The sequence below is a fragment of the Typha latifolia genome, chromosome 8 (assembly GCF_019914945.1).
Source record: "Typha latifolia isolate L0001 chromosome 8, TyphaL0001v2, whole genome shotgun sequence".
Taxonomy (NCBI): domain Eukaryota; kingdom Viridiplantae; phylum Streptophyta; class Magnoliopsida; order Poales; family Typhaceae; genus Typha; species Typha latifolia.
In genome coordinates this window covers 515880-543860 of record NC_133093.1, presented here as the reverse complement: position 1 = coordinate 543860, position 27981 = coordinate 515880, and the positions used below count along the sequence as shown (strand labels likewise).

The 27981-nt window shown below is 36.5% G+C and overlaps 3 protein-coding genes and 1 non-coding gene across 5 annotated transcripts; 2 read left to right on the top strand and 2 right to left on the bottom strand.

Moving 5' to 3' along the window:
• Positions 1–1582: 1582 nt before the first annotated feature.
• LOC140793628 (receptor-like cytosolic serine/threonine-protein kinase RBK1) lies at positions 1583–6953 on the top strand. Its single transcript, XM_073145217.1, has 11 exons — positions 1583–1911; positions 2023–2070; positions 2144–2191; positions 2713–2886; positions 3138–3581; positions 3996–4250; positions 5298–5452; positions 5533–5612; positions 5692–5827; positions 6393–6542; positions 6630–6953. Exons 1-11 carry the CDS (start codon positions 1896–1898, stop codon positions 6798–6800), a joined length of 1677 nt encoding a protein of 558 aa, XP_073001318.1. The 5' UTR covers positions 1583–1895; the 3' UTR covers positions 6801–6953.
• A 2663-nt stretch (positions 6954–9616) lies between these two features.
• LOC140794051 (serine/threonine-protein kinase CTR1) lies at positions 9617–21990 on the top strand. 2 transcript variants are annotated; one of them, XM_073145860.1, is made up of 15 exons: positions 9617–10321; positions 10859–11157; positions 11245–11389; positions 11782–11901; positions 13195–13369; positions 15068–15373; positions 15479–15519; positions 16354–16422; positions 18480–18580; positions 18672–18756; positions 18854–18952; positions 19035–19103; positions 20115–20246; positions 20391–20485; positions 21238–21990. In XM_073145860.1, the coding sequence occupies exons 1-15, from the start codon at positions 9797–9799 to the stop codon at positions 21344–21346; spliced, it is 2370 nt and encodes a 789-aa protein (XP_073001961.1). In that variant the 5' UTR covers positions 9617–9796; the 3' UTR covers positions 21347–21990. The 2 variants fall into 2 exon arrangements, 1 of the variants encoding a protein (XP_073001961.1); XR_012110053.1 differs by having other exon boundaries at positions 9657–10321; positions 18854–18942; positions 21238–21875.
• A 214-nt stretch (positions 21991–22204) lies between these two features.
• Positions 22205–27489, bottom strand: LOC140794052 (26S proteasome non-ATPase regulatory subunit 8 homolog A-like). The gene is made up of 6 exons (XM_073145861.1): positions 27306–27489; positions 26377–26455; positions 25916–26018; positions 24029–24292; positions 23824–23935; positions 22205–22672 (listed from the first exon to the last, which is right to left on the bottom strand). Exons 1-6 carry the CDS (start codon positions 27408–27410, stop codon positions 22532–22534), a joined length of 804 nt encoding a protein of 267 aa, XP_073001962.1. The 5' UTR covers positions 27411–27489; the 3' UTR covers positions 22205–22531.
• Positions 27490–27595: 106 nt separating this feature from the next.
• Positions 27596–27668, bottom strand: TRNAA-CGC (transfer RNA alanine (anticodon CGC)). Its single transcript has one exon. It is a non-coding gene; the product is annotated as a tRNA-Ala (tRNA).
• Between the last annotated feature and the right edge of the window lie 313 nt (positions 27669–27981).

Here is a 27981-nt window from a genome sequence, read left to right as displayed (position 1 = left end):
CTTTAATGCTCCTAGGATTAAACAAACAGACATAACATAATCCAAATTCCATTCATCCATCATTAAATCTTTAGAAATAATTATTCTCATACTCATGAGCTCATTAATTTTAAGTGATCTGAAAACTTCTTTTTTTCTTATTTTTTGAGGAAATAAATTTTGAGATTAGAGATGTCGAAAATAGGGAAATTCAAAATGTCACCAAAAAAAAAAAAGTATTTACGTAAAACTGGGCAATAGTTTATAAAATCTAATTGTAATTAATTCTAATCTTTACAATTGTAGAATGGGAAAACATTTGTTTAAGTAGCCAAGTTTTTTCTTTTTGGGATCATAATATGCCCAGTTTGATCTTAGATTGGACAAGATTGAAGCTAACAATTAATTGCCAACCTCTCCAAAGTGTTTCAGGTTCTCATCACTCCCTCACCTCATAAATGAAGCAAACAAGGAGAGAATTAGGAAGTTAGGAGTACCAAACCAACTTCAATTATTGTGGGGGTATTAAATCCACCAAGTGGAGTTGTAGACTGACTCAATCTTTGTTACTGAGGTCACTTCATGGTAGGCTTAGAGCACCTGTAAACTTTGACTAGTTTAGTTGTTATGGATCAAAGTCAAGTCAGAAATCTTGACCTCAAGGATTAAAATATGGAAGTTGTCTGTGTGTGAGGCTCATGACTTGGAGAAGTTAGATAAGGTAGCAACACTCTTGTTAGTTTCAGTTAGGGTGCTTAATTAGGTTTGGTTTACCCACTTCTCCATGCTTGTGTAATCTCATCAAGTGAGAGTTTTCTTGAGTATTTTATTGATTGAAGCTGTTAAGATTGTTAAAGTTGACATGAGTAACTCAGTAGTTGACTCCTACTAGCTCATAACATAGAACTCTTGTTGTCAATGTAGTTGGTGAATTCAAAAGAAAGACAACAATACAACTTAGGCTTTGATATAAATAAATTTGTTCCAGCGAGTTAGATCAACTCTGATTAAAAGTGAAATTGAGTTAAGACTTTCAATTTTATTAATCCAACCTCTCAATCTTTACCCTCTCCAAAATGCTTCTAGTCTTCTAGATAGAAAAATTTATTAATAAGAGCCAAGGAAGGTCTCAATCTTTCACGTGCATGCTTTTAGTTATGGGGAAAAAGACGCTTCGACTAACCTCAAAATATGGCATGTGGGAAAATATTCCTACTAGATAATCTTATCTTATTACTAAGCTTTCCAAAATATTTATCAAAATATTATAGATAAGAGTAGTATAGCTTAGAATGAAATGCTAGGAAATCATTTTGAGAGCGATTTGGTTAAAGAAATCTATATATCTGCTTACTTGGATATAATCTGATCAATGATTTAAAAAGACAAATAAGTTTTGTCCAAGGTAAATAGCTTTCCACTGTCTTCAACAGTGAAGCAAATCTATCTGTATCTCGAAATATCTATACTTAACCATCAAAATTAAGGAAGAAATCCAAAATGTTCTTCCAACCATTTCCCTTTGTGGGTCCTTTCTAAGTATTCTTCATTCCTCCACCAACTCTTCTCACCATGAATTCCTCCATGACATTGGGGGACCCCCATCCCCCACAAGAAACCCAAGTCCAAAAGTAGTGCCCAACCTTGACCAACCTGCACCCTTTTAAGAAGAAGAGCTCTCCTCTCATCCCTTTGATTCCAGTGCAGCAGTGTACTCCTCCTTTGCCTTCCCTCCTTTTGAGAGTAACTGCAGCCCAAGAGATGCCCTGCCAAGTTTGAAAACAACTGCTTCCCTCTGTACTCCTCCCAGAAAGACCCAAAACCAAGACCACCAAGATAGTTTCCTACCATTCAAGTTTTTTGTTCTTTGGTCAAGAAGTCATAGGAGGGAAGGAAGCCCAAGAGAGTTTTTAGAAATGACTTGCAAGGAAGGTAAGCTTTCAGTAGATTCTATAGTGTTAGGATATATTGTGTTTTGTGAGAGAACCATTGTTTAGAATTCTTTGGTGATGAAACTGATAGACTATCTTCTTGAATCTCCAGAGCCAAGTGCAGAGGAAACCCCAAAGGATGATTTTAGTTCTGAAGAAGGTAAGCTGTACTTAATGTTGCTGAAAATAGTGTTTGGTAATGGAAATGATAGACTATCTTCTTCAATCCCCAGAGCCAAGTAGAGATGAGGCCCCAAAGGATTCGTTGGGTTCTGAAGAAGGTAAGGTTAAACTTGATGCTGTTAAAAAGAATTAATTTTTTTCCCACTTATATATATATATATATTCTTAAAGGCCTTTTATTCCCTTTTGAAGAGTGTAGAGAAAATATTGGAAAATCCAGGTGAACAATCTACTTAAAAGTATTGCAGAGAGAAGCTGCCCTCATGAGGCCAGTGTCCATTTTTTCTGATTACTTTTGTTTGGCCTTTTAGTTCTTTGAAACAAAAGAGTCCAAGAACTTAATTCAGAAATGTGTTTCAGAAGAAAGAGGGAAAAAATAAATATCTTGTGTACTTCCACCTTGTTTCAGAAGTCTAAGAAATTTAATTAAATTATAAGGATATATCTCCTATGTTAACCAATTTAATGCTAATTTTCAGAAGTTTTCCTTGTATACTTCTTTAAAGTATTTCCTAAAGAATCTTGAATTCAAAGTAGAAATTAAATAAACAAGAACCAAAAGTTTATTGGGGTATCCTGCTTGACCTGATTTTTTTGAAAAACCCATCTCACTTACCAGGGAAAGAAGAAAACAGTGAGAGCTCTAAACTGGAAGCTGATGACAAGAAAATTGACTATGAAGAGCAAACCTCTCATAGAGATGTTGTAGATATTCCAATATCAAGTGGTACAGATTTTGATGGCAGCAGCAGCAATCAAATGTCATCCATCGATCAGCCAAATACCCTTAACAGTAAGTTGTTTCAAGTCATTTCTTTGCCCTTTCTTTTATATTCCGAATCTCTTTTGATCTTTTCTGAATATTATAGCACAAAACAAAGAAAACCCAAGTAGAGAATCTATTAAAAGAATTGAAGACAGAAACCAAGTTCATATTATTGTCTTTTGCTCGTATTACATGGTAGTAGAAGAGCTAACCCAAAATTAAGAAGCCGTCCTCCATGAGGCTAGTTTTAATTTTCTTGATGATTTTTATTTTACCAGGGATAGAAAAAAATAGTGAAAGCTCTAAACTAGAAGCTGATGACAGTAATACTGACTGTGCTGATCAAACTTCTCCACGAGGTGTACTAGAGATTCCAATATCGACTACATATTCTGATGGTGGCACCAGCAGCAGCAGCAGTGAAGTTTCATCTGTGGATCAAGCAGTTACTCCTTATAAGTTGGTGTCAGAACCACAGAGTTTGCAGTGGAGGAATTTGATTGGTCGATTCATATCGAGGAAGAAGAAGTCTATGATGAGGGTGGCAACATTTCCACCAGCAACCGCCAGCTCAGGTTTTCGAAGGTGCTTGGAAAAGATTCGGATTGCTAAGGATCAGACAGAAAACAGAATTACAATGCCAGAGTTTGAAATATGTAAGCCTACTTGGAGGAGCTTTGACTACCAGGAGCTTGCAATTGCCACCGATGGCTTCAATCCAGGTAATATGTATACATCTATTTGCAACTTATTTTTACTTGCGGGATTTTCATCTGTTTTACTACATTCATCCCGAAGATGAAGAAATTAGCAGCACAATTTCCAAAAGCCAATAAAAGAAATTTAAGTACTACTTGTGAAGAGAATGCATATATATTTGTCATAGATTTCATTTATCTTAAATTTATTTATCAGCATGCTAAGATCTAGTCAGCTGGTTAAAACAGTGAATGCTAAAGATATATTCTGACTTATCATGCTTAAAATACAGGTCAAAAATAGGATTTCCTCAAATGCTAGAAGCATAATTAATAATCTAAGCTTCAAGCACTTGTATTCTTCTTGCGTCACATAAGAAGATCCAATTGTTTCTTCAATTGATCACTAAACCTTTGGTTCATGTTTAACTTTATTAGATAAGCTCATTGGTAAGGGAGGACATGCAGAAGTGTATAGGGGGTGTCTCAGTGATGGTCAGCTTGTGGCAGTGAAGAGGTTGACGAAGGGCAACAATGAGGAGGATCGGGTTGCAGATTTCCTATCCGAGCTTGGAATCATTGCCCATGTTAATCACTCAAATGCTGCACAACTCCTGGGGTTCAGCGTAGAAGGGGGCTTGCACTTGGTTCTCCAGTTCTCACCCCATGGAAGCCTAGCTTCTGTACTCCATGGTATATTTTTTCCTTTCTTTGATATCCCATTTAGCATGCACAATACAATAAAAGTACTGCATTATACAATAAAATTTCTATGTCGGGCTAGATTGAAATAGCAAATTTGAGCCTTGTTTTGATCTTAGTACAGTATGTTTTTTCTAGCCACACTAGGAAAGAAATTGAAGGAGTCATCCAGCTCGACTAGATCTCAAAGAATAATCTAATTAATATGGGCTTAATATAATTATTTTTCTCTAGCCAAAACCATTGTCAATTTGTAGATTCTGGTTAAGTGGTTTACAATGACACACAAATCATTGCGAGGTACAGCCTGATTAGAGGTCTAGTGCTATATCATGGGCCTACAACTCGCTGCAACCTAACTGGTGAATATTCATATTGCTTAGTCTAATCGCAATGACCAGATCATTCAGCTTGTTACTTGAGTTTAAATTTCTAATAGACAGTTACATATTTGAGTGTTATTTGGAAACAAAAGGTAGGCAGTTTCACTACTGAAGGAATTGGTGATGCATAACAAGCTGTTTGTGCAAATTTGAAATACCATACCATATAAAAATCATTCTTAGCTACTGAAGAACAACTTTATTGTTTTATGAGAGTTAACCAACTTTAATGTTTTATGACAGTTAACCTGAAATTTTAGGTAGTCAATTCTAAATGCATAATGTAGTATGAATTGGTTGAACTGATGACAAAGTTTAAAATGTTCCGCTATGTCAATCTATAATACTCCAAAACAGGATCCATCATATATTATTTGATTCTCATTCAGACATTTAATGTTTCAGATGATAAAAGCAGAGGCATTAACAGGGATCATGATTCCAAATAATTAATGTGATAATAGGCATCTCTCTTTTTTTTTGTTGCTCAATTATATTGAACTAACCCTCTAGTTATGCTAGGAATATTTTTTTATAAAAAATAAGATGTTAATTCCAGTCAGCAACACCTTTATAACTGTTCATCACTAATGTACATATCAAGCTTGCACGGCTTCGATTTAGTCTAGTGATGAAAATGAGTTCAGTGGATCAGGTTCAAAGGAGGGCCTTGATTGGAAGGTCAGGTTTAACATTGCCATAGGCGTAGCTGAAGGGCTGCTCTATCTTCATGAGGGCTGCCACAGGCGCATAATCCATAGAGACATTAAGGCCTCCAATATACTCTTAACTGAAGACTACCAACCTCAGGTACCGTCAAACCCCAGCCCCCCAAGTCTTTCCTTCCATCATCTGAACATTACATGATAAATATACTCTCCCCAATGCAGATCTCCGATTTTGGACTTGCAAAGTGGCTTCCTGACAATTGGCCTCAGCATATTGTGTTCCCTATCGAAGGCACGTTTGGGTGAGACCGATTCATCATTTGCTGAAAGTTTTTGTACCTAGTTGTGACTTTTCACTTAGTATGCTGTGTGATGATTCAGATACTTGGCGCCAGAATACTTCATGCATGGGTTGGTGAACGAGAAGACCGATGTGTTTGCTTTTGGAGTTTTGCTGCTTGAGCTTGTAACAGGACGGAAGGCAGTTGATTCCTCTCGACAGAGCCTAGTAATATGGGTATTGTTAGATTGCACTAAGAACTTTTCCATCTACCTTGGACTGTGGAGTTCTCTAGATTAATAACAATGTGATTCTTAGGATTTAGGATGCTAGAGGTTTGCATTAGTAATGAGTATATGCGTCAAGTAAATTCGCACTTAGGATCCACAAAAGAAGCCTAAAAAATGGTCAAATTTTGAATTCAGACATCTTTATATCTGATAACATTTGATCATTTGAGCAAGGTATGACTGACATCGCATCTTTAGATCATCAATATCCAAACCCAGGTATAAACGTATTTTCAGACCTGGAACTTAAATTCATGTTGGACCAAACCTTCTTGCTTCATAGAAATTCCCCTTGCAAGATTTTATCTCTGAACTTTGTGTTCATAATCTCATTAGGTACTTAGAAGTTAAATGATAGCATAAGTAATGAAGTAGCTGATATGCTGAAGGCTACATGGATCATTCATTACAGGATGGTAACAACAGATATATTATGTGCAAAGGACTTGTAATTCATCAGTTTATGACTAAGTTGTGAATCAGATTTCCTTGACTTTCTTGCTATGCATTAGGCAAAACCGTTACTCGATTCAAACAATGTGAAAGACCTTGCCGACCCTTCTCTTGGCGACGCATATGATGCGGAAGAGATGACGCGTGCACTAGCAGTGGCTACCATGTGCATTCACCACCTCTCTAACTCACGTCCTAGTATGAATCTGGTAAGCTTGTTGTCAACCTAGAAATTTTCTTTTTCTCAACATTGAAAGGACCTAGTAACTTAAGCGAGCAATCTCCTATTACTTTAGGTGGTCCGGCTTTTAAGGGGGGACGAAGGATCAGTTGAGCTCATAGGAAGAGAAATGAAACCTAAAGTTGCGACGCCTCCACTGGTTGATGCATGTGACTCAGAAGATTACACTTGTTCAAGGTACCTCAACGATCTCCATCGGCACAAGCAGCTTGCTTTGGAGCAATGAAGTACAGATGGAATAAAAAGATCTGTGATGCTTTTGTACATTTAAATACTCTTGTGGTCCAGATCAATTGTATGAATAGGACCAAGGCAAAGCACCAGCTGTTGTAGTAGACATTCTTCATCTTCTATGTTTCATTTGTTGTCTTTGTTTAAATCTGGCTCCCACCTTTTTGCTGTGATTGTTGAGATTAGCTAATATTTTAGCCTCATATATTAAACAAAAGAATTAGTGGGTGGCATCTAGCCACTAAGACAGGAAGCTAGTCTAGATCATTTATATGGATGTTTTCTTAGCTATTCCTCAGTGGGCATTCTTTTGATGCACTTTGCTGGTTGGACCTTCAGTGGATACTAGAGCACACATCACTTAGAATGCATTTATCTTATGACTCAAGTCCTCTATCTTCTATGTTTCTAAAATTGCATTTTAATCAATTCTTTGCCCAAATCTTTCATATTCTGTTGATTTCAGTAAACATACTAATCTGTAGAGATAAACTATGTTAAATGTGTGTTCTAAAGGAATAACCAGAATTGCAACTCCTATTAGCAAGTTCTTGAAGTTGACTCAAGAAAATAAAGGAATTATGCTATATTCCTTATTGGTTACTCATCTGATTAGTGTGACAAGCACTATTATCCCTTATTATAATGGTTAGTGCCCTTTAAAGCCATCATCCTTTGCTAAAATGAGTGGAGACAAAGAGCACCACTTGTCCCCCCCAGTATTAGCTCATCAAGACACAAGGATAATTAACAATTGGTTAATAAAAGAACCATAGCCTTCCACTCTTAATTAATATTGAGCTTGTAGATAAGAACACAACCCTCTCTCTCTCTCCTCAATGTTGCATAATGACAAACATACTCTGCTTAAAATAATCCAACCATGTTCCTACTTTGTTTACCCTCATTGAGTGGAGAAGAGACCTTGTTCCCTAATTATTTTATGGGTAAATTTTGTTTATTTATTAACTTTGGTGTCTCTTTCCATGTTTGTTGGAGCATGATTACCAGATAAAAGAAAGTTTTGCCCAAATCTAAGGGCAGTGATATTGATATGGATGGTAGAAACAGAGAGGAATAAAGTAAGACTATATTTATTTATTTATCTTAGCAAAAGTATGTGCCATAGAGTAAAGGACATTCTAAAAGTGGAAGGAGAAAAAGGCTCTCGTTCACTTCCTACAGGCGTGGCTCATCTAACAACCAATCTCCTTGTGCTCCTTTTGAACTTTACAGAGATGCATCCATTTTTTTGTTGGAAAGGACTTGAAATCAAAGCTAGTTTGCTATCATGGGAAGCACAAGGAGATGGTTGGGGGTGCTGAGAGGAGTTATAATGATTGTTTATTGCTATTTGGAGAGGAATCTCATCAAAAGATAGAAGGACTAAAGCTCATAAATTTATGTCTAAGCACCAACTATAGATCTCCCATGAGATGGATCATTTTTTTTTAAAGTGTTTCTATGAAGTAAGTGGACTGAAAAATGACATACTCACTACTATAATCTATTTCATAAAAACACTTAAATTTTTTCCAAACACTAAATGAAACACATATAAACAAACAAACATACCGGTTTTTTAATTAGGCTGGTAGGACCTCAACCACTACGCTAATTAATTAGACATATATCCGGCGATTAGTCAGTATGAAATGACTCTTTTGCCCTCTCATTGTAGCCTGCTATCCTTAATATCAAGAATCTTTTTGCAATACTTAAAAAGATACATTGGTTGAAAATAAAAGAAGACACTACAAGTAACTCGTTAGCTATCAAATCAGCAGTTAGCAGTCCTTGTTATGGTGTCTTATTCCACATAAATAGGAACCAATAAAGCTGTATCTTTGATAATATCATGTACTATTTGAATCTATTGAGATATTTTATAAAGCCTTGCTGCTTGGAGTAAAAAAGACCCCAAAAGTTTGGCAACGACCTTCACATGCTCTCACGAGGGGCCATTAATGTAAGAAGCCAGGAAAAGTAATTAAGAAAAGTGTTAATTACATTTAGACCCTTTTAATTATTAATTATTTTTTTTCACTTGTGTCTCTAGAAACTTTTTAAATTAACTGGAATGGTGAGCTAATCCTCATTATTAGCATTTAATTATGTCACCGACTTAAGAAATAAAATATTCATATTTGCAAGCTATACGAGAATGCTTATAGTTTAAGCTTTTGGATCAATTAATTATTTAATATGATATTAGAGTTTGTTTTCTAAAATCTCGATTTCAAATATTGTTATTGGAGATAAACCTATTTAGGTATTTAAATTTTTAAGGAGGCCTAGTATGGTCAAAATACTAAAGAAAAGCTCCTAATAAGCCATTGTTATAATTTAGGGATTTTTTTAAAAAAATTTACACCATATATTATGTACTTATTTCAGTTACACCCGATATTTTTCATATTTTTACTTTGACCCTTTCTCTTTTCATTTAAATCACAGAAAACCCCCTAGATAGTTTTAATTATAATATTTTGAAAAATATAGTAACAATTATAATATTTTTAAAAAAGTCAGTGGCAATTATGTAAAAATCCAAAAAAAAAGAGAAAACGAAGTCGTTAGTAACGACTAATGTACTATTCCCGCCGTAAGCAAATAAAAAAATTACAAAAACCCGCGATGACGTGTCGCCACCTGAACTCTCTCAACTCCACGTGTCACTCCCTCATACCCCGATAGGCATCTGAGCCCGGTACATGTTAGTCTCTCGCGCTTAAATCTTTATTCAATTCTCCACCGCCATGGCATTATATACCTCTCCCTCCTCGTCCTCCTCCTCCCACGTCCAGTTCCTTTGTCTTCCTTCGGATCTCTTCACCGCCGCGAAACCCTAATTTTCTATCCTTTTCCCTTTCTCCTCTGTTCTGGATCGGTGGGCTAGAGTTTGCGCCGTCCTGGAGAGAGGGTTTCGCCATCGAGCGATGCGGAGGGATCCTCCGCCATCGCCCCGTGACCCCCGTGAGGCCCGTGACGATGCCTCACAGACGTCGCAACCATAACGTAAATTTGGATCCCCAGTTGCGATCCGATCGCTCTTGTAGCCGTTTGGGATTAGGGTTTACGTCGTCGAGGCTAGGGTTCGCGGAGGATGAGGGGAGCCGCCCTTTGCTGGAGTCGAAGGGTTTGGATGGGAATATGATCGATGAGTTCGAGAGGAGCTCATTGCCGCTACAGCGGCTGCCGAGTGGGAGTAGTAGCTATGGCGGGAGCTTGTTTACGGTGGAGGGGAGTGGGTTCTCCGGGTCGACGGTGACCGGGGAGGGTACGGGGTCGGCTTTGGGGGTGTTTGATGTAGAGAAAGATGTGAGGGAGGAGGAGACGAGGATGGACCGGAGTTGGGCGCAGAGGGCGACGGAGGGCTACTACTTGCAGCTGTCACTCGCGATGCGGCTCACCTCGCAGGCGTTCTTGGCGGACCAGCCGCAAATGATACAGGAGGGAGCAAGGGAGATTTCCATAGTCGCGTCGGATTCGGAAGCTGTCTCTTATCGACTGTGGGTATGTTCTTCTAAAAACGGTTTTCGTGCCAAAATTGGATTTTTTCCCCTTTGATACAATCTTATCTTACATATTTCTGATAAGCAGAGAGCGTTTGACTTGCGTGACTTTTCAAATTGGGATTATGAAATTGAGATGGCATTGATATAAATCCTTCCGGGTAGAACCCTATACCTGGATCCAAATGGGTATTAGAGAGTGAAGTATAAAGGTCGGCAAGAACTTCGTGCTGTTGTGAGGGACTTGGACATGTAGAGATTTTATCTTGCTTTCCTTTTTCTTTTTTGCTCGTACCCACCTATCCGTATGAAGTCCATTATTGCCTGGTATTTCATCTACCACCTAACATCTTCTTTGAGCTTTTAGAGAATCACCTTACTGAACGAACTCATAAGGCCCAAGTGACTTTACTTAAAGAGACTTGGCGATCAATTCCTTGTTGATGATTAAGGACATCCACAATGCTAGGAGACCCCTTAGATGCGTATGCCAGTCTGCTGTTTAATATGCTAAACATTTTTTTTTTTTGGTTTGCAGGTCAATGGTTGCCTATCATTTTCAGATAAGATAACCCATGGATTCTACAGCATTCTAGGTATGGACCCATACCTGTGGGAAATGTGCAATGAGCCAAAGGAAGGAAGACGATTGCCCACATTAAGAGCTCTTAGGGAGGTTGCTCCTAGTGAGTCTTCAGTGGAAGTTGTTCTTGTCGACAAATATGTTGATTCTGGCCTTATTGAGCTTGAAAAAATAGCACTGGAGTCTTATCATGCCTCAGGAATAACCTTATATCTTATTGAAAAGCTTGCTAGACTCGTTTCTGACTTCATGGGGTATGTCCATGATATGTAGTTACAGATTGCTTTGATATTTTAAAGTTCTTCTGTTGAGTCTGAGTAATTTGCTTTGTGAGTTTGAAGGGGTCCATTGAAATCAGAGGATGGAGATCTATATAGACAATGGAAATCACGTAGCAAACAATTGAGGAGGCAACAACAGTGCATTGTTGTCCCTATTGGGAGCTTAGCTGTCGGCTTTTGTAGGCATCGTGCTATCCTTTTCAAGGTATGTTATATCACAATGCGCTGGTCCAACATGTGACCCATATTTGATCCCCCTCACTTCACAATATGTGGTCAGTTAGTTATATCATTTATATATAATATATAATAAATTGTCAATTTGCCACGAGGTAAACAACTTGGAGCCGGGCCTTCTCTTAACACTATTATGGGTAGTAAAATAATGGGAGAATTGTGTATGAAGGGGCTTTTGTACCGATGATTGTAGTTACATATAACGTGTGGAACATACTGATATCATGTAAATTTCTTTGGAACTAAGGTTGAGTCGATGGATGATAAATACCTTTTTGCTTCTGTCCAGTTTGTGCCATTTGTAAATATCCATGTAGCTCTTATCTTTGATTCTCTTACACTATGTCCTCGAAAATGCAGGAGCTCGCTGATCTAATAGGTCTGCCATGTAGGATAGCTCAAGGCTGCAAATACTGTTCTTCAGCACATCGTTCTTCATGCCTTGTTAAAGTTGATGAAAAGAGGAGATTCTTGAGGAAGGTTTCTTATCCTCATCTTCTTATTTTTGCACATTATCTTATATTTTAAGTTCCTGTGTTCATAGAGAAAAGAACATATCTTACTGGCTGGCCTTTTCTGAATGTCGACTGATTTCCTTCACGTTATTTTCCTTGTGTGAATCGGTGCATGTGTGTGGTCATGCCTGTGTGTGTGGTTTGTTGTTCTCTGTTTTGTGGTTTTCATGTTGTTGGGTTATCTATATGTTCTAAAAGATTTCTGTAGTTTAAAGTGTAAACTATGAGATGAACTAAATGTGGGGTGTATCATAGTTGAGTGTTCTCTTGACTTCAGTTCTTTGACATTTAATCTCCCAAAATGCCAATTTGTTTGAACCATGGTTTAAAGTTCTGATTTTAGTTGCATTTTGGTCATGATCCATAAGATGTTCTCAGATTTTCTGCTGGTTTCAGTTTTTTCTTATATATATAGAAGAACTTAGAAATATTAGAAGTGTTCTTAGGAATAACGAAAGAATTCACAAAATAATAGAAAATAATGAAAAGTAGCAGAATTTTTTTAATGGTTTTCTTTTTTCACTTGCATATCAGTTTGAATTGTTCTAAATATAGTTTGAAGTATGACTTGTGCAATTTCATGTTCACGTTTCTTGTGTTAGATCTACAAAGAGTCACCTGGCTGGTTCCATATGCTTGCAGGCTTTAGAGTTTAGAACCTTATCTGCACCTGGACTAACATGTCGCTCGAGATTATTTCAGTCACTCTTACTTCTTTCTTAGAATGATCTCTGACTTCAATCGGGTTCATAGTTCTCTCTTTCTGGGTTTTTATCATTGAGATGAACATGTAGGCAGGATACAGATGCTGATCAAATCTTCAGGTTTATATTCTGTTATGCATGTTGATAACATGTTAGAAGAAGAATTCTTTGCAATCTGTGGTCCATGGGGTCTGTTATTGCTTCACATATTAACTATGAATGTCTAACTTTTCCCCTTTCATTTTCTTATCCCATTTTGATTTTTGCTAAAGATAAAAGATTAAGAGAACCAGCTGTTTCATCTGGCAGTTCTGAAAAGCCAAATGCTTTTGAGTGAAAATTGAGAGTCAAATGCTTTTGAACTGCAAGCTCGTGAGGGCCTTGTAGACATGATTAGGACCTTAATTTGCACATAAACTTGTCGTGATTTTGATGATGGACTTGACGTTGAGGTTGATTAATTGTGTTTGTTAATGAGCATGGACATATGTATATATTTGTGAAATTCGTGATCAGTTATTATTATTTTTGTACATGTAATCTCCAACAGGGAGTATGTAGTAGATCTTGTTGGAGAACCGGGAAATATCTATGATCCAGATTCATCGATCAATGGCCAGTTACTTTCCTGTGTACCGTCACCTTTCCAACTTTCGCATCTAACGGGTTCTAAAAATACTTATATTCCGGAGATTTCATGGAACCGGATGCTGATTGGAGATCATAAAGGTACCTTACTCTGAAATCTCAGCAAGAAGTCCCTAGTATTCTAGCATAATCATAGCATTGTGGAGATACTGTATTGCTGCCAACTTTATTTCCTATAAGCTTGGAACTAGCTTCAACTTCGCTCTTGGAGATGAGGGGTTTGTCCACATATTCTTATTTCAATCTTAGAGACATTAGAAGTTCAATGACTCAAAAACAATTTCTGTTGGTCTTGCAAAGTTCTGTGAGATTGCACCTTTTTGTTGAATGCATTGCCAAGAAAAGTGAATGTGCTAGAGCAGTTCTAATTTGTGCATAAATTTGGCCTTTTCTATTACCTTAGTAAAGTTATTTTGATAGAGAATTGCCTTTAGTGATTAATTTTGATGATTATCGGAGCATCTTCAATTTTTGGTATGAAAATAATATACAGGATTAGGAAGCTGGATGGGATGCCATATCTCTCAAAAGAGGCCTACCTATGGGGTGCGATTATATATCCCAAGTGAGCGCATAAGGGTCTTATTGTTTTATTATCCTTATATAATAAATAATAAATTTATATATATATATATATATTATCTTTATATTTTATATTTATTTGAAGTATTGCTACATTATAAAGGTTTACATTTTTATTTTTTATTATTAAGCATGTTTATATTAACTTTATTCTATTATTTCTATTACTTTTAGTTTTAATTCAATTATTTTGAATTGCATGTGATTAATTTTGATAATTAACATGATATAATTTAATGATATAATTTAAGTTTGAGATGATCAACATTAGTTTAAAATAATAATGGACGTTATTAATTTTTTTTATCAAATAAAATAATGTAATTTTATTTAGTTATCTCATATATAGTCCGTATAAACCAAATAATGACATAAATTTAGAATATGGGATTAATAATCCCAAGGGATATGTTATCCCTTGGGATTAAGTCTAGAGATGACATATCCCCCCTTGTTCAATCCTATAACCAAACACACCCTAAAAGAGGCTTTATTCTTTACTTAGGTGTGGTGATATTTTAATGTTAGATATTGAGCTTGGATATTATTCGATTATGGTTTATGAACTTGAAGGGAGCATATACTTAATAGTTGTTACTGTGATGATTATTATGATCTATAGGGACCTTTTTTCCCTACTTCTTATATTTAATTATTGAGAACTCCTATATATATTTTGTATCTCTTGTCAAAGTTGTGTAATGCTTTGGGTTGGGTAGATTTTGAACAGGAGAGTGATTGAGGTTGGGAAGTAAAAGTCGGTGCTAGACATCTGGCCTGGGGAAATTGTGGAAATAGAATTGGTAAATTTAAATTTCGCTGGTGTTCTTTGTTATGGTCTAGAGATCTGTGGTATGTTGGATTTGGAGCAACTGGGCACAGGAAGCACGAGGGGAGGAGTCTGAGGTTGCCCATATGTCGGGTATATATGTATTGAAGGAATATTCTAGAATTCAAATTACAATGTTTATCTTGTTGGTGTTTGTTTTATTTGGGTTTACTCATGTATCTGAACATGTATATATGTGGTTCTCTTGTTAAAGAATCGGAATCGAAACTTGGTATATTGGAACTATATTTAGTTTGTATCACACATTATCTTTTGAAGATTTGTTATGTCGGTGTTATCGTATTTGTCATATCCTTATTTTATACAATTTTTTAATTCTTCATTACTGACCTGAATATTCATTTCAGGTGTACTGGATCTATTTGCAAGAGACTCTATTGATATTGGACCTGGAGAGATGAATTCCATCCAAGTATCATGTAAAGAAGGTGCAGTCTCAGGCCGTAGTCAGTTGACAAAGAAGTGGAATAACCTGTCTGAAATAGAAGTACCTAGGCAATTGAGATCAGTAGACACTAGTGACAAGGTTGGGAGCAGAGGGAGCCATCAGAATGTCAGTATACCTAGATACTTGACTCTTGAGCCATCTCTTGCAATGGATTGGCTTGAGATATCATGGGATGAGTTGGATATCAAGGAACGCATTGGAGCTGGTCTGTCTTCCTCTGTGGTCATGATATTATTACTTTCTTACTCTATTTGGCAATCCATGCTACGATTTTCATATCTAACCATAATTCTACTTATTTGCTCCACAGGCTCGTTTGGGACCGTCTATCATGCTGAATGGCATGGATCTGTAAATACTTAATTCTTTTGGTATCAAAATTAAGTCACTTAGTGCATTTGATGCCACCCATTTAAGTTATGCAGATATATAGTTTATGTACTGTACATTGAAAGGGAAAATGTTCACATGATGTGCGTGCTATCATGATGCAGCTGCTTTCCTGGTTTTTAGAGTGTGTAATTAGCTGTTGTCTAATAGGTTTAGCTATTCAGCCAGCTGACTGGCATGCTTTATCCTACTGAAAGAATCCATAGTCCATACGACTCTAGCTTCACATAATACAAAGAATTGATTAGCAGTACATGATGCCAGGTGCAGAATCCAAGAGATATTACTAAATATATTATGGATGGCACTTTGGTGGAACCTTATGGTCCAATAGTTTGCCTTTATGTGTTTCCTTTTCAATTGACTTTGACATCCACTCTTGTCTATGCTTCAATCAGTGCAGTTGAAAGGAGACAGCTGTGGTTACTATATGAATCTACAACAGTATTTTCTTATTTTATAGTGTTGTTAAATGTAGAAGACTGGAAGTTCCATTTTCTATCATGAGATTCCTGGAGTAAAATGAGACTCAAAGAAGGTAGCACATTCATAGGCCTATGCATAGCACTCTCTTTATCAGTCTGCATATACGAATTTCTTCCATTTAGTCACTGAAGTAGAAAAAGCAAACAGAAACATATACTTAACAATGTTACACTGCAATTTGGAGTAAGTATAAGCAAATGACTCAAGTATTCATCTTGGTGTTTCCTTGTTGTCTTGGATCTTTTATTTTTTCCGAGCTGAACTCAGGATTCTGTGTAACACATAAATAACAAAGTGTACTATCTGTAGGATGTTGCTGTGAAGGTTCTTATTGATCAAGATTTTCATGAGGATCAAATCAAGGAATTTCTGAGAGAGGTAACAAATTATACAATCAAGTTGACTCTGATGATGTTCTTATATTTACTTATTCTTGAAAGGAGCAAACTCATGACCTTTTCTGCAGATTAATCTCTTTAGTTTGTACTTTTTCACTCTTGATCTTTGTTCTTGTAATGGAAGAAATATTATTTTGCAGTCATTAACCTTAATGATTCACTAAAAAGAAACTAATACCAAACTGATCTGTTGTCACTTGATAATGTTTGGACTTTGGACATCACATGTAAGTATTTTTTTGGATAATTTCAGTTAGACCTCCCAAATACACTTTTTAAACTTTTTTTTTAATCAGATCCATATAGTTTTTATTTTTTTAGTTTAAGGAGATATATGTAAATATTTTTCTTAATTCGGAGGGTGTATATGAGTAATAAAAAAATTCAGAAAGTGTATATGAAAACAATAATAATTCAAGGGGTCTAAGGAGAATTATCCCACTTTTCATGCATTGTTAAATGACAATTGATAGTTGGAATATCATTATTATAAGATCTAGTAATTAGTCATTAAAAAGTCTAAGAAGTAGAATAGATCATGCATATAATTTTAATCTTACTGTATAAGAACTATATAATTAACAATTTCAAAATTTCAATCTTATTTGACTTATGTAGCTTTTGCAGATATCAGTCCATTCAAGTCTTTTATCAACTTAAATATGACAACTCTATTCTATGATCCATAATGCAGTCAAATTTATAAGGTCAAACATGTTTCGTGAATGAATTACTTACAAGTTCTCGATTAACTGCGAGCAAACATGCTGTGCAATAGTTTATTGACTATCAATATCGTATCATGGGATCAAAATGATTAATCAATATAGCCGTCTTCTTGTATCCCAGGACCCAGGTTATGGAGGCCATGAACATGTTGCTTTCATTTTATTTTGCTTTATAAAGAAGCTGGTCAAGAAACCTTCAATTTCCTTAATCGATAATGGAAATGGTTCTAATTTTATAAATCTCTACATACTGCTCTTCCATGGATGATTACATGTTCCCCCCTTCCCGAAGGTGATATCTTCCGTTTCAGTGTGAGGCACTTCTGTAGCCTACTTTGACCCTTAACTGGAGCAAGAGAGAGAAAGAACTGGAATGATGCACCATGGGCCATGGTGAACCACCTTGGTAGGAGACCCAAGATGGACAGCAGTGGACTATCTTAGTACCTTATTACCTTAATGGAGACTTATTATCTTAAGTGGACAGCACTTGGCAGCCATAGTTTTGATTCCTATTACTAGAGTAATTAACAAAATTCTGAATCATAATAGGAATGATGAAACATTGTGACAAAGATTGGGATTCTTATGCAATTATCCATTCTTTTTCAAAGTGACATAACTGTTATTTGTTACACCTCATGTAATCCTTATGCCAAATTCTATATCTATTTTGTGAGCCCAAAAGGATACATTCCGATGCAATTGTGGGACTAGCATAGCCTAAGGGAGGACAGACATGGGCTAAATAGGAGTGTCTGTTATAGGTACGGAGAATGGATGATTCGTAACTTATTGAAGATTCAATTGATTACTTCATTCAAGTAATCCTGGCCTTTTTCCTCGAGACTCATTACTATTTAAATCCACTTGGGCATGAGATAGACAAGTTCATTTTGTTAGGACTGTATTCTCCTGCTTTATCTGGAAACCTACTTTACTAAAGATGACATTCAGAATAATCTGAAAGGAGTTTATATACAGGTATCTGCAGGAATAAGATGTTCAGCATACAATTTTGCTAGGTCAGTGGAAGTATCAAGGATATGTATAATCTTCATAAAATTCTTCCCATCATTTAATGCGGAAATAAATGTTATTAGTTATTATAAATGGCAATCACCTTCAGGATGCAGTAATGGATTATCTTCACCTATAATAACATGATGACTAAAAGCAAATAGAAAGGATCATAGCTGCAATTCTAATTTGTCATATTAATGCAAAAGCACCTCTGGTGAGATGAGCTTATCAATTATTGCTAGGACTGATCTCCTACAACTTGAATATGTGTTATGTTCACCTCCAGGTTGCAATAATGAAACTTGTCCGTCATCCAAATGTTGTCCTATTTATGGGTGCAGTCACGAAGAGCCCACACCTGTCAATAGTGACGGAATATCTGCCAAGGTAACTCGGGAAATGTTCCTTCGCTTAGTGAGAATCTTTTCTACTTTAGATTACTGGTCCTTTTACTGAGGTTTCACACTATTGGAAGCAGGGGAAGTCTTTTCCGTCTCATAAATAGAGCATCTGGTAGAGAAATTTTGGACAGAAGGCATAGATTGCGTATGGCATTAGACGTGGTTTGTATATTATTAAACTAATTTGTGAGTGAAGGATTTTTTTTTTTTGGCTGGATCATTTCAGTTATTATTTGATTGGATGACACATCATATGCAGGCCAAAGGCATCAATTATCTCCATTGTCTTAATCCTCCTATTGTGCATTGGGATTTGAAGTCTCCGAATTTATTGGTAGATAAGAACTGGTCAGTAAAGGTTAGATGTTAATCTATCACGACTTTATCAAGTTTTTATATCTTCATTTGTGCCCTATTTTCTTACAATATTATGCCGATAGGTATGTGACTTTGGCTTGTCGAGATTCAAGGCAAATACATTCATATCATCAAAATCTGTTGCTGGAACGGTGAGCATTACAATTTAATGTCATTAAACTAATTGTCTGTCTAACAATCTGCTGGAAAGTTAATAGCTTACCTTTTCTTGATTGGAAGTGTTCTATTGACTGGAATTTCAAATTTCGTCTTGCAACAGAATGCTTTAATTTTAGATTTCATCTTATTCTTATGCGTATGTAATTATTTGTACATTGCTCCTTTCTTTATGTCTGGACCTTTTCCAGTTTTAGGGAAATATCTGGACGTGTCATCATTGTATGAACGTAGAATCCACTAGCATCAAGAAATTGATTCTTTCCTAACTGGTCGTCTTCCGAGCACTCTTTTATTTTATTTTAACCAGCTTTGTTCTCAACGCATCTTCTATTATGTTGTCCGGCTTTGTTCTCAAAGCATACTTTATTATGTTTATTTGAGCATATGATTTGAGTTCAGCTATGTATCTAATAGCTCTTCTTATTAAAAAAGTACAAAGAATGATAGACTTACATGAGTTCTCGGACAAGATAAGGGCATAAATTGTTCCATAAAAAGAAGTATGTTCTGTTGGATTTGCCTAGAAATACTGGATCATGCATAGTCTTTTATTATACTCTGTTTTGGTCCACATGAAAAGCAGTAACCGTACTTTTTCAGTTTTGGAGCATTCGGTAATTTCAGTTATAATCTAAGGGTCATTGTTATGCTATGATTTTAGTATCATGTTAAGTTTTGGTTCAATATTATTGAATTATGGTGGTACCTGTTTACTGTGCTTTTGTCAATGCTGATTGGTACAAAGAGTGGCACAAAAACCTATTGCATGTGTTTGTGAATAGATTCCAACTGTCCATTTATGTGTTACTGCTGGCATTCTTTTGTATACTGACATACTATGATGGTTGTCGACTCTTATATGATGTAAGTTTAATTCATGGTGTGAGATGAGAATTGGACGATATCACTTCTATTTGCAGTTTCAAGTGAGCTTTCGCCCTTGGATTATGATAAGATATCTTGATGTGAAATACGTTTTGCAGCCTGAATGGATGGCCCCAGAGTTCCTTCGTGGTGAACCATCGAATGAGAAGTCTGATGTTTACAGTTTTGGAGTGATATTATGGGAGCTTCTAACGATGCAACAACCATGGGGTGGCCTTAGTGCAGCTCAGGTATTCCTCTCTCAAGTTTTGATTAAAATTCCACTTTAGGTTCTCATTTTAAACTTCGTCATCAGTGCCATTATGACTTTCTTTAACAAAGTTCAACCACATGCCTTTTTGTTTGTTCTGATATTTAATGGACTAATATCACAGGTAGTTGGAGCAGTAGCATTTCAGAACAGAAGGCTCACAATCCCAGAAGTTACTTGTCCGGAATTAGCAGCGCTTCTCGAGTCTTGCTGGGATGAGTAAGTCCTCTTATTACTTCATATTGGCTTCTGGGTATGAAGAAGTAGCTTTTGATGAGATGATGTAACTTTGTCAAAAAAAAATTTTTTTTTTTGTTTCTTTGCATTAATTGCTTCTGGAAGTATTTTAGTTCTGAATCACATAGATGTAGATATTGGAAGTATTCTAGTGAATCCTCGAATCTCCATAACTTGAGTAATTAGTGGATCAGAGTTGCTGCTGCCACTTTTTGATGTAATTATAGCTATTCCATTGTGAAGCCAGGGTGGAAGGATACATGTTTTCTGTGCTAAATATTATGTTCACTTAATGATATTCATGAAAATATATGACAACAAAGGATATGCATGGGTCCTCAGATTTGAGATCAGCAAGATATAGTCGCATTGTTGGATCAATTTTGGCTTATACTTAATGGTTAATTAAGGAATTAAGGTTATTAGTATTTTCCATCGAATGTTAGTAATGTTTGTAAATTGTAAAATGGTTGTTCCAAACAACGACGGATGGACTATATGGCAAATTTTAAGTATGTTGGGTTGGATAAAGTTGATTACATGCTGTTCTACTTAATTACCGGTATTCTGGCAATGGACACAACTTACTGCTCCAGGAGTATTGCATTGTGCTTGTTTGTAATAATACAGATAATAGTACGTTGTTTGATTCAATTTGTTAAACATTAGCAGTATTTGTTATTTATTATGTGAATCATCTGAATGAGAATATCTACTGCCTCCGCCTTATGCAGTGACCCAAGAAAGCGGCCCTCCTTTTCAAGCATCGTTGATGTGCTGAAGAAGTTGCTGAAATCAACACCTTCAATGGCACAGATGAAGTCCACGAAAACTGAAGGATGAATTTTAGTTCCTTTTGCTTGACATGTTGCCAATCTGTGTAAATTCTTACGTCTGGCAGACTGGGATCGTCCGAATTTTGTATTGCCGTGCTCTAGGTAAAAGGTATAACCGAGTTTAATGCAGGCGTGAATGAGAAGAAAAAAGAAAAGAAAAGGAGAGATTTTTATAGCACAACTGCTGTGTTGCACAAGCTTTTGTATGTTCTTTTGCTCCCTTTGACGTCCTCAACAGTCAACACAAGGAGGCAATTTCCTGTGGCGCGGGCATGTGTATCTTGGCTGTCGGATAGTATTGCTGCAACAACTTTTAAGAAAGATGCCCGCAAGTTTGCATGATCTCTCTATATATATATTCTGCATTGCATGTAAAAAGATCTGCACGACTGAAATGAGTGTGAAGTATCTGAATCGGATTGGATTGGATCTGCTGCAATTTATTGTAAGCTAGAGTAATCTCTAATGTGTTTGTATTAGGGCAGTACGTTGTTCCCCAATGTGATTAAATTTTGGTGGTGGCTCTCAGCTTCCTATTTGTTTTTGGTTGCTTAGTTTCTAGAAATGTTGGATTTGGGAAAATGGAAACGATGAATGCTGTGGGACATTACTGTGATATATCTATTTCTCATCATTATCCGTCGTTTCGTACTCCTCATCTCTATTGTTGCGCAATGCTGTCTGAGCAATAACTATGCGTTATCTTATTGAGCAAATAGTTTTTTCCTCCTTTTTTTCCCTCTTATTGCTGCTTCCCATGTAATATGCATTTAACTTTGTTTCCACGGAGGGCATATGTGATCTGTTCAGGATATATAGCTAGCACAGCAGGTACCTTTTCTATGTTGCATCAAATAAAGGAAGATAATAAATATACCGTCTGGTTACGTCTGTACGAAGTACCTTTCACACATTACAAAGCAATGATATATTAAGTGTCCGAGGATAAGTAATAACGATAAGCACAACCACCAAAATTTGCAGGTTAAACAACTTAGTGCACAGTATTCCAATCCGCTAGTCTGCCAAAGACATGCGATCAGAAGAGTGATTGATATATTTGCAACACAAGAGTGACTGTTGAGCTTCATGGAATCACGGAAGAGTAGAACAGCATCTAATACACCTTGGGATATTACAACCGATCAGTTCACCAGGGTTAAAGAAAACAGGATGCCTAGCTCCTCAATTGTTAGACAATGCGCTCCAACTCTCTAGCATAGCTCAGTGTTTGGTTGATCAGTTGCAGTGACGGTATTTCCTTGCAGGGTTGAGATTCTTTGGCCCTTTGGAAGATAACAGATCCATCCTTAATTTCCCACTCAGGGTGTTCCTGCCAACAGCAAATTAGAAGACGAGCATCATTAGATAGACTATTATGATGCGGGTGGATGAACAAGTACCATATTAGGAATAATAGGACTAGGTATTAGTGCATCAGTTGTCCTGCATAGATGTTCACCATGCAAGAGAGGTACTTAAATCCATGCAGTTTCCAACACGGAGTAATAGTTTTACAGCAACTGACATCAGACTGCCCCCTTATTTGAGATGGCAACAGAGATGACCAGCAAAGATAAAGAATCTATTGTCCATAGAAATAAGATTTTCAACCTATATGATCAGTTGATGTTACATCAGGAGTAATAAACAAAGTGATGGCAATCAGCCAGTCGAACAACCATAACAATCACCTCATCAGCTTTGTCATCTAAAGCTTTGCAGCAAGATTTCACAAACAATATAATTCAGCTAGTGTACAACCTGGATGTCAACTTGTCAATCTATAAATTGATATCATATTACAGCCAAAGCAGAACGGGACAACAAAGAAAACTACCAGGGATTCTGCAAGTCCCCCTGAATGGTTTACCAACCTTCTTTGATGAAGTCCAGATTTGTCCCTGAAAAAAATAGTCTAGAGGGGGAAGACAGATGACAGCTATTGATTAGGGTTGGGGTTGGGGTTGGTGTTTGCAGAGCAGAAATACTATCGAGAAAGAAACATTTCTGCGGTAACGAAGTTACTCTACACAGAGTGGGATTGAGAAAACGTGAAACAATAAAGAAACGTCAAAAAGTGTATTTAGTACCATAAAAATCCTCTATCTTCATTTCCAAAGCATAGCTAAGCAGAGAGCCGAGGGAAGCTTAACTCAATAGATTTGCTCATTTGCAGCATATTGTGGCAAATGCTTAACTGAAATTACCATAATCTTTTGTACTACATAAAAAGAAATGCATTCATTCAGTTACATCCTTCTTGCAGGAAAAAGAGTCCCGTGGACATACAAAGGAGCCAAGTATAAGAGTGATTGCTTTAATTATGCAATAAATTAGAAGGAAGAGACTCCTTGTAAGCCAGGAAAACTAAATTTGAGATACAATGCCACTGAAATTAATTTGTAATTAAAAAAAAACTGTAATCATTCTTAAAGATGAAGAGACAAAAGTAGTTCCCATATTAAAGGCCCAAATGAGTACCTGATTTATATATTCAAAAATCTCTTGGTCAGACGAGAACATCAGTATCTTCTTTGCATCATTAATTGACAAATAACCATAGGCTTTCTCACTGCACCCAGCTATTTCATCTCTGCAAAATTGTCAGAGGGTTGTAAAACCTCTCTGATTATACTTCTGAAATCTGAAATAAAGAATAATAGTACAGGATGGCCAAGATATTAACCTCACAGTTTTTGCAAGAAGATCCATGAAATAAACATAAGTTTCATGTGGTACAGTCCGCCTGGCAATTAAGACACGGTTGTAAGCACCTTCCATGAATGACTGCTCCAGTTCTACAGCATGCTTTATACAAGGATTCTCTAGAGCACCAGGTGGAAGAAGCTCCAATTCAGTGTGAAATTCTGCTATTCTGTTTTGTACCAAAAGCCTCAGTAGGTTAAGCCCTAAGATTGGGTACTCTTGTGGTGATGGAGGAAGAATGCCACTACAAAAAGACACATAAAATGGTTGAAAACAATGCAAAATCATGCAGATAATGTTGATAATACAACAAATACTAGATTGCGCAGAGAAACTCGATGGATATCAAGCAACAAAGAATGAACAAACTATTTAGCCTATACTACTAATTTCTTCTCCTTTGAGGCCGACATAATTTAAATGTGAGATAAAAATACAAATTATTATCCTTTATCTCAAGATAATTTTTCATCCAACATTCCAGTTATTCCTATCATAGTGTGGTTCATATATATGATTGCCTGCCACTGATCATGTCTAAAGTATTTCAAATGCTTGTAACAAGTGCTAATTTGGTTTTCTGCCAAACAGATCTCTGTTAAGCTATATAAATCTATCTTACGGTAGTAAAGTGCCAATATATATTATATAGCTCAATTTCAAAAATTTCCTAATATAGTGATAATGGCTTGTAGTTCCAAAAGCATTAACAAAGTGCCATATTCTCCTGAATTACCATTTTCTCTCAAGATTATGTTCCTTCATAATCAATCTCCATTACCTTTTAAATGCCACACCTTCCAGTCCTTTTAAAAACAATGCCTGCTCCTCATTAGTCGGAGAAATCTAAAAAATAAAGCATAAGCACTCATATTTTGAAGGACATGAGCCAATAAAATTGTCACCTATTCCAAGATAACAAGATGCTAGAAGAGCATTTGAGCTCAATAGACCCAGAACAGTCTAATATACATAAACTCATACACACATAAACTATTTTTGTACCACATATAAATGTTTGTTGCATTCAGACGGACTTTTACTTATGATCTACATCTTTTTAATAGTGTAAAACATTTACTGTCACCATTTGATGCAGAGAAATATCTCAAGCATTATTTTTGTTCACAATCACTTCACATAGCTCCAGTTCTGATATTTGACAAAGAAATTAAGTCCTGAATCCACTAGAAAGGAAGCCAAAGTCATCTATACATGTATTCAGATATGCACATTATGCATACTATCTGTGCAGCTAGGTCTTAATGGATTGGACTTAAATATATCATAGGTCGCCCAAAAACCGAAACCATTTATTAAGTATTACTCAAGACAAAATGGTGTCAAGCAGCAGTGGCAGCACATGTCGTTCTGCAATTCCAAACAAGGGGAAGAGTTAGGATAAACCTATTTCTTCCCCAGACTGTGAAGAGGTATCTCTGTAATGGCAAAGATGCCATATTCTAGCAACATGGCATCCTCTTTGACAGGGATGATGACATCATATCAGATGCCAAGGATCACTTTTATCACTCTCTTTCCTCTTGTTCCTTCTCTAGTACTCTTCCTCCCTCCCTACCAATAAGACGGGCCAAAGCTAATGCTTCACGACCTTCCTACTTCTTTCTCATCTCCCTCACCTATTGCATTCATGGTCAGTGTATCTGTCATCGTGGCATGGGTATACTTGATCTAAAATATAGCATATAATTTGTCAGACCAAGCAATATCTTGAAAAGGCTCTTATGTTATTGGCAAAATAAAGAATTCAGTGACAATCTGAATCTAAATAGGACCGCATACACAAATAGATAAGGAAGATTAGCTTTTACATGATACTTGAGGAAAATAATGTAAATTGAGCTACCATGTATCAGTATAATAAGGTTTCAGCTGAAAGAAATCCCTCTCGAAGGCTTCTTGATCTTCAGTCTTGACACTCAAAACAACAGCATGCTCATAGACATCCCCTGAAATTATTCAAACAACATCATTAAACTTGATTATTATGATCTTGCAATTTCTTAGCTAAACAATAACATAACAAAAACGAATCCTTGTGTTAACCAGTATAATAAACTTAAACCACTAGACACTGAGGTCATGCAACAGGCGTGACAAAAAAATTTCAACATGATATCAAGAAATTAGATCTGAGACCAGGATTAAAGGTGTAAGATGTGAAACACAGGAATAACCCAGAGTTAGATAAAATGGAAACAGCATAAGACTATATAATGTAGAGTTGATATCAATTAGTATTGATATAACTATAACAGCATAACAGCAATAAGGTCTATAAGATATATGATCAATCTGAAAATTTACTTGCTATTGTCAACTCCTCAACAGTATTAGTCGTATGCTGGAAGGATGGAGGAAGGCTAGGAAATTCTGTCAAGAGCACCTGCAATGAAAACCATATGGCCTGCTTTAGGGAAACAATAACAGAATTACAGGTAATCAAATAGTTTGGTTCTTCCAAGCTAACAAATATTCAAAGCACATCCTTAAGGTATACATGATAATCTTCAGTGAGCACAAGTCGGGGACACAGGTGCATCCTTATTCATTGGAGGTCAAACTGTAGTAAATATGTGCCTTTGCAAGACTCATGATATTTTCAGCAAGTACAGAATTTAACATGGTAGCTCGCCTTCCTACGCGCAGTCAAGTCCCCCTTGAAAATAGAAAACCAAATACTGCCACTGTAATTGACCCAATTCGATAATTTTTAATGAATCATAGCTAAGTCATCACTGACCCAATTCGACCCAAATTCAATAGAAATGTAGACCTAAATTGAGTGCCCCAGATAAGTGAACGGATTGGATCATGTTGGTCTGCGTGGCTGGTAAGCCGTATGGATTTGTAGTTAACTTCTACCACGCATAAAGAGATGGTGAAAGAACTGCACCTACAGATCAAGAAAGTGGTAGCGTGTTGAACAAGGAATCAAGAACGACCAGCAGAGAAGCAAAAGAATTACCAGAATTTTCTGCGAATCGGATGCCATTTCCCTTTCTAGCACGAAAAGAACAAAAAAAAAACCAAACCAAGAAACAAGAAAGTCGAAACTCGATCGTACGAGCAAAATGCCCTAAACCGCCATGAATTATTCCAACGCCTAAGACCAAGAAAAGCAAGAAAAGAAACTATTCTTCTAAATCTTACAAATAGAGATGAAGGATGAACAGATCTCTCTTCTTGTTCATTTCTTTATCTCCGAAATAAAAGGAACAAATACAAATTCTTACCTTGAGCTGGGAGAGGAGATTGCTGCAGGTATCGAAATCGTTCCTCACAAGTGCAGCTTTGAACCGACCGAAGAGCTGACCTAGTTCTCTCAACTGTGGATCCATCTCCCTCTCCTCTCCTCTCCGCTCCGCTCTATCGCACTTCTCCTGTTCGACCTTATTCCTCTTGGAGAGCTTGAGTTAGTATTTATTCTTTGTCTGATATAGTGAATCAGTTATCGGATCCGGGTGGGTGTTTGAAAAAGGATCCAATTCCAACCCGCAAGGGAAAAAAAATTAGCTGAGGATGATGGAGGTGCGGGGAATCGAACCCCGTGCCTCTCGCATGCGAAGCGAGCGCTCTACCATATGAGCTACACCCCCTAATTGTTAATTTAAAAATTCAAATTTTCTAATATTTTTCCATTAAATTTATATTTATTTTATTAACCGCTAACTAATATACTATATAAGCTATAAGCTAGACAAAATCTAACTCTAATTCAGTCTCAATGTAGCATAAGCAGGCTTTATTGTTTAAGTGCTATTTATTATCTATGAATAATTCTTCTAGATGGTCATCATTTTCTTCCACAATATATAACCTACTTTTCTCCCAACTTCCCTAACCTTCCCTTCCTGCCACTGCAAATTGAAAGATTAAAGTCTAAATCCAATGAATTCTCTTTACAGAAGA